Genomic DNA, 7,262 nt, shown 5'->3' with positions numbered 1-7,262 from the left:
TGTTTATTTCGATTGATCGTTTAGACCAAATCGCAAAAATAGGTTAGTAAAAATTATTAATAATTAAGCAAAAAAGCAATAACTAAAACCACAAATTCGTTGAATTAGCCGCCGTGATAATCCTTCTAGTGGAACCTGGAAGAAAATAAAATAATAGAACCTGAAAAGAAAAAACAACGTAAGAAACCTGAAATAAGCAAATTATATAAAAAACAGAAAATTATTAAATAACAAATATGTAATTTAGGTGAAGAACACGTGTCATCGTAAAACTCTGTAGGGTGTGCCGAGTAGCGTAGGCCCACCAAATTGTAAGTTTGATTGATTAGATTGATGAGATTAGATTGTATAAATTGTATGAAATATTTACTAATTACAGTTGAAGCACATTTCGCTAGCAAACCTGGTTTGTCATTCGCCTCACCCTACCCCCCTTGACAAAACTTCAAAATTTGTGGTTATGGATTACCGGAGCAACAAGGTAAGACGAATCGATGAGGAATCCAGTTGCACGGCCTGTCAGCGACCGGATAATGAGGAGGACATGGTGCAGTGCGATCGGTGCGACGTATGGAAGCACTTCTCGTGTGCGCAGGTGAACGAGAGCGTCGCCGGCCGTTCATTCCTCTGCGGTGACTGTTCAATTCAGCCTGCCGAAGACGTCATTTCGGTGCGTAGTGGAAACAGTCGTTCTAGCTCAACATCGGCCTTCTCCGTCTGCCTGGGCCAGCTGGTTGAACGACAGCAAATTGAACGAGCTCGATTAGAGCTGGAGATGCAACGCCGCCATCTGGATGAGCAGCAGAAGCTGATCGACGATGCTGTTGGCGGGGAAGAAATCGAATGCCACCATGGGGGTCTGATCAACCAAGTGGACAGCAACCGTCTCCAAACTCTTCCGGCGGCGCATATTCGAACCCCCCCTCTCGGAGGGCCACTAGCTCCGTGTAATCCACCGATTCCAGTTGCTGAACCAGTTATGGTATCGATTCCACTGAGCGCCCTGGAACCGAATACTCTGCGAGCGGAACCAAGAACTGTCGCTGGTACCGAACCAGTCATGGTATCGATTCCACTGTCTACACTGGAACCGAAAACCGTGATGTACCTTCAGGCAAAAAAGGATCCCCAAACTACACTAAAAAATCTCAGGAACCAGGTTGAGCTGTGTGAACAACGCGCCAACCCAACACCTGAGCAGCTGATGGACCTACAATCTCAGCTGGAATTGTGCCGGAAACTTCTGGAGGGATTCCAGACCGGTACAAGGGACAACGAAGCAGTCATACGACCGGAAGAGGAGCAGGAAAAGCAGCAGCCAGTGGCGAACCCGCCGCGCGGTGCGATTCCGAAATCTGGTAGCCGGGTGCAAGCAGCTACAAACCACGACCAACTGCAGCCCGATCGCCAGCCTAAAGCTGGAGTTGTAGGGCCTCACCTGCCGAAGGACCTCTGGCCACTGAAAGGAACGGTAAGCCAATCCGGCTGGCCATCGGTAAGTCGAGACTTGGAAACCATAGGTAAGCGTCAAGCTCTAACGAAATGTCAAATAAACTCAACCCAAACCATTGCCCCACGACCAATAAATTCATTCCCCGAGAGCAGCCGCGATTCATCGCGCGCCCGGGTGAAACTGGTACACAACCTGCAAACTACCGTGAGCAGCAGCGAGATTCCCTCGCGCACCCGGGAGAAATTTGTTCACCACCCACAAACACTCGTGAACAGCTGCGAGCTCCCCTCGCGCGGTCGGGTGACATGTCCTTACCAGAAAGTCAGCCCAAGCAGATCTCAACCGGTGCGCAAACGCGAAACCTCCCCCCGCGAGCGGTTGAACTGTCTATTCCCCCTCGTCAAACAAATAGCTTCCTTCCAAACCAAGCGATTCCCCAAGCAGATCCAGTCCGCCCTACACAGCAGCAGCTTGCAGCAAGGCAGTCCCTGGCTAAAGAGCTTCCCCGATTCACCGGCGATCCAGCGGAATGGCCAATTTTCATCTCGAATTACCGCTATACCACGGATGCCTGTGGATTCTCCGATGGAGAAAATATGCTTCGCCTACAGCGGTGTTTGTCCGGACCCGCGCTCGAAACGGTGCGCAGTCGATTGGTGCTACCAGCAGCAGTGCCGCAAGTAATCGAGACACTACGTATGCGGTTCGGTCGCCCGGAGCTGCTAATCAACGCCCTGCTTCGGAAAGTTCGGGAAATTCCAGCCCCAAGGTCCGACAGACTGGAAGGGCTCATTGACTTCGGGATGGCGGTGCAGACACTATGCGACCATATTGAAGCAGCGAACGAACGCGCTCATCTTTCCAACTCGTCGCGAAACTTCCCGCGGATCAACGGATGATGTGGGCCGGATATAAACGTGGATTCCAGCACGTCGACTTGAAAACGTTCGGAGATTACATGGCGTCTGTGGTCCGCGACGCGACTAGCGTGGTGACTTTCGAACCAGAGATGAAGCGGAATATCACGCGCGAGCGATCCAAGAACAGTAAAGGATTCGTCAACTCCCACGCGACAGAAGTAGTGGGAAAATCCAAAGAATCCGAGCCGAAACAGTTGGGGTGTGCTCACTGCAATAAGAGCGGGCACCGGGTGCGCGATTGCACTGCATTCAAACAGTTGCAACTCGACGATCGTTGGAGACGAGTCCGATCCCTAGGTTTGTGCCAGAACTGTTTATTCAGCCACGGGCGGCGCGCGTGCCGAATTCGCACAATCTGCGATATCGAAGGCTGTCAATATCGCCACCACCCACTTCTCCATTCACCAAGAGGTCCGCCAATGTCGTCGGAGCGCACGCTACAGGTGGCAGAAACACATACACATCGCCATCCGACTTCGTCGTCGCTGTTTCGAATAGTCCCAGTGACCCTACACGGGACTAACGGTTCCGTGAATACATTTGCCTTTCTCGACGAGGGTTCTGATTTGACTCTGATAGAGAACGACTTGGTTGCTTCACTTGGCGTCAAAGGGACTCCGCTCCCTCTATGCCTGCGGTGGACTGGCAACACATCACGCGTGGAAAAGGGCTCGCAACAGATCACTGTCGACATCAACGGGCTCGGCCAGGATAAGCGGCACCAACTTTTGAATGCGCGGACTGTGCACAACCTCGGACTCCCTGCGCAAACTTTCCAGATGGATGAAGCAGTGAAACGGCACAAACACCTGCAAGGAGTCCCAATCGCCAGCTACCAGAATGCGGTACCTAAGATCCTGATCGGCGTCGATAACCTACGTCTGGCACTACCACTGAAGGTACGAGAAGGCGATGGATTATCCCCGGTGGCGGTGAAGACCAGGCTTGGCTGGTGCGTCTACGGCCCACGCGGCAGAGACAATCGTGGATCTTTCAGCTTCCACATTTGCGAATGCCCCTGCGACAAAATGCTGCATCAGGCGGTGAAAGACTTCTTCACAATTGAAGGAGCTGGAGCAGGCCCGGTAAACGTCCCTCCAACGAAGGAAGAAGAACGAGCGCTAATTATAATGGAGGCTACCACCCGTCGAGTAGGAAACCGCTTCGAAACGGGCCTGATCTGGAAAGATGACCAAGTAGAGTTCCCGAACAGCTACTCGATGGCGGTACGTCGCTTGGAGTGTCTTGAGCGCAGAATGGACCGTGATCCGGGGCTGAAGGAGAATCTCCACCGACAAATTAGCGAATACGAAGGGAAAGGTTACGCACACAAGGCGACGAAAGCGGAACTGGAAGCAGCGGATCCAAGGAGAGTGTGGTATCTCCCAGTCGGAGCAGTGGTGAACCCCAAGAAACCGGGAAAAGTCCGCGTCATCTGGGACGCAGCAGCCAAAGTTGCCGGCGTATCTCTCAACAGTGCACTGCTAAAAGGCCCAGACCAATTATCTTCTCTTCCTGCTGTTCTGTTTCGCTTCCGATTGTACCAGGTGGCAGTCAGCTCCGATATCCAGGAGATGTTTCATCAGATCCAGATACGAGAGGCAGACAAAAGCTCACAGCGCTTCTTATGGCGTAGCGACCCAGTTCAGAAGCCAACAATCTACCTAATGGACGTCGCTACCTTCGGAAGCACTTGCTCTCCGGCATCGGCGCAATTCGTCAAAAATAGGAACGCCGAGCAACATCGTGAGCTGTATCCTGAAGCAGCGAGGGCGATCATGGACGACCACTACGTCGATGATTATCTGGCGAGTTTTGGTACGGAGGAAGAAGCAGCGAAAGTAGCTCGTGACGTACGATACGTACACGGAAACGGAGGTTTCAAGCTTCACAACTGGCGGTCGAACTGTGCCAAAGTACTGGAACAACTCGGCGAAGTGCGATCCGAAGCAGACAAACGACTGAATCTTGCCGACGGTGCAAAGACGGAAAGAGTTCTCGGAATGCTGTGGAGTCCTTCAACCGACGAGCTCAGCTTTTCTACCCAGATGAGCGATGAGGTGCAAACGTTGATCAGCACAGCCACCCGACCGACGAAAAGGCAAGTGCTACGGTGCGTGATGACGTTATTCGATCCGTTGGGTTTGCTCTCACCCTTCATCATACACGGTAAGATCCTCATCCAAGACTTGTGGAGAGAAGGTACTGAATGGGACGAACAAATCAGCACAGACGTATACGCCAAGTGGCAACGATGGGTTGAGATGATTACGTACATCGGCGAGATTAGAATTCCAAGGTGTTACATCCCCCACGCCAACCAACAAACCTACCACGGATCCGAACTCCACGTATTCGTTGACGCGAGTGAAGCGGCGTATTCCTGTGCGATTTATCTACGAACGTTCGTCGAAGGTAGACATCCACAATGCTGTTTGATTGCGGCCAAATCAAAGGTCGCTCCACTGAAGCCGTGGTCAATCCCGAGGCTTGAATTACAAGGCTGCGTATTGGGAGTTCGCTGGTCAAAGTTCGTCAGAGAAAACCATACTATTCCGGTCTCCAAGATGGTGTTTTGGACGGACTCCAGAACGGCTCTAGCATGGATCAAGGCCGACCCAAGAAACTATAGGCAGTTCGTGTCGTTTAGAGTGAGTGAGATACTGGAGCACACGACGGCGAGCGATTGGCGATGGGTACCATCGAAATCAAACCCTGCGGATGAAGCCACTAAATGGGGCAGCGGACCGTACTTCACCGACAACACTAAGTGGTTTCAGGGTCCAGACTTCCTGCGTCTACCGGAAAACGAGTGGCCTCGTTCCAACGAGCCAGCTGCCACTACCGAAGAGATTCGAGCATCGATCTTACACCACTGCGCGTTCGAGCCTGCAATAAATTTCGAAAGGTTTTCTTCCTGGAATCGCCTGCTACGAGCAACAGCATACACCCTTCGATTTCTACACAATCTGTCCAAAAAGGATCCTAAATACACCGGACATCTTCAGCAAGCTGAACTGAAGGCCGCAGAAGTAATTATCTTCAAGCAAGTGCAGAGCGAATCTTACCCAGATGAAATCGCAGCGCTCTCCAAAAAAGGGCCGAATGAAACTGGGCAGGAGAACATCGGCAAACACAGCGCCATCTATCGATTGATGCCAATCCTGGATGACAATGGCCTGTTACGCGAACGTGGTCGGATCGATGCAATTGAAGACGTCGATTACAATGTTCGGCATCCCGTTATCCTTCCAAGGAAACATCCAGTTACGGAGCTTCTGGTGCTCCGGTACCATCAGCAATATCGTCACGGAAACGCGGAAACAGTGGTGAATGAGGTCCGCCAGCTTTACACCATCTCGAGACTTCGTATGGTGGTCAAAAAAGTAAGTCGTAACTGCGCAACTTGTAAAATCCGTCGGGCTAGGCCGACAATCCCTGCAATGGCACCACTCCCCCCTGCGCGGTTGGCGCACCACGAACGAGCCTTTACATACACAAACACAGGAGTGGATTACTTCGGTCCGTTGATGGTGAAGCTTGGGAGATCGAATGTGAAACGATGGATCGCATTATTCACATGTTTGACAGTACGCGCAGTTCATCTCGAGGTTGCCTACACACTATCAACAGAGTCCTGCATTTCGTGCGTACGTCGCTTTGTGGCCCGCCGTGGACCACCAGCCGAATTCTTTAGCGATAATGGGACGAATTTCCAGGGGGCCGATCGAGTACTGCAGCACCAGATAAGCCAGGGACTATCTGCGACGTTCACCAGCACCAATACGAAGTGGAACTTCATACCGCCAGGCGCACCACATATGGGCGGAGCCTGGGAACGCCTAGTACAGTCAGTCAAAACTGCAATGCGCGAAGCATATTCAGAAGGAAAGTTAGATGACGAGGGGCTTCAGACACTGGTCGTGGAGGCTGAAAGTATGGTGAACTCAAGGCCTCTGACGTATTTACCGCTCGAGTCCGACGAAAAGGAGGCACTCACACCAAATCATTTTTTGTTGTTGAGTTCGAATGGGGAAAGACAACGAGGAAAAAGGAGTGAGGCTTTAGTTTACGGTCAGCCTGGGGAACTGACCCGCCGTGCAATCCTGGGAAGATCTTGGGAGCTAATACAACGCCAATTAGGTGTTTTTTGGCAACGTTGGCTGACGGAATACCTGCCGGTGATCCGTCGTCAGCCGAAATGGTTTGATGAAACTTGAACGCTGCAGGCCGGAGACTTGGTCATGGTCGTCGAACCAACGAAGCGCAACGGTTGGGAACGAGGACGAATCATCCGTACTATCTCTAACCATGATGGCCGACCTCGACAAGCCGTTGTGAAGATCAGAGAAAAGCATTTAGTCAGACCTGTGTCGCGGTTGGCACTGCTCGACATTCAGGAGGTACGTGGGACTCCGGATAGTTCCGGATCACACCTGGGGGAGACTGTTGACACAGTTGTCAAGCAGGCAACACTTTTCACCGACCACAAGCGGAGCGTCAAAGCGCCGACGAGCGAAGCAACGCGTCGCTGCGCTGAGGATCGACGCGACGCGTCGCAGAGTTTTTGACAGGGCATTTGACAGTTGACAGGATCGTTTCCGGGGACGACTGGCTCGACCATTCAGCACAAGCTAGTCAATGTGGCCGGTTGGGCATAAAGTTAAGAGCTATAAATAGTGAATTTCTAGTGGTAAATTGGATAGAAGAAGTGAATTTGTTGTTTAATTGATCGTTTAGATCAAATAGCAAAATAGGTTAGTAAAAATTATTAATAATTGAGCAAAAAGAGCAATAACTAAGAGCACAAATCCGCTGAATTAGCCGACCGATAATCCGTCTAGTGGAACCTGAAATAAAATAAAATAATAGAACCTGAAAAGAAAAAC

At 51.3% G+C, this 7,262-nt stretch overlaps 1 protein-coding gene across 1 annotated transcript; it reads left to right on the top strand.

The window, feature by feature from the left end:
• The first annotated feature begins 2,351 nt into the window (after positions 1-2,351).
• LOC134207415 (uncharacterized) lies at positions 2,352-6,593 on the top strand. The gene has a single exon (XM_062683140.1). The coding sequence runs from the start codon at positions 2,352-2,354 to the stop codon at positions 6,591-6,593; it is 4,242 nt and encodes a 1,413-aa protein (XP_062539124.1).
• The last annotated feature ends 669 nt before the right edge of the window (positions 6,594-7,262 follow it).

The sequence above is a fragment of the Armigeres subalbatus genome, chromosome 1, assembly GCF_024139115.2.
Source record: "Armigeres subalbatus isolate Guangzhou_Male chromosome 1, GZ_Asu_2, whole genome shotgun sequence".
Lineage (NCBI taxonomy): Eukaryota > Metazoa > Arthropoda > Insecta > Diptera > Culicidae > Armigeres > Armigeres subalbatus.
This window is presented reverse-complemented; position numbering and strand designations above follow the sequence as displayed.

Coding starts and splice junctions, on each gene's coding strand:
- LOC134207415 (XM_062683140.1), top strand. CDS start 2,352: ATGTGGGCCGGATATAAACGTGGATTCCAGCACGTCGACTTGAAAACG.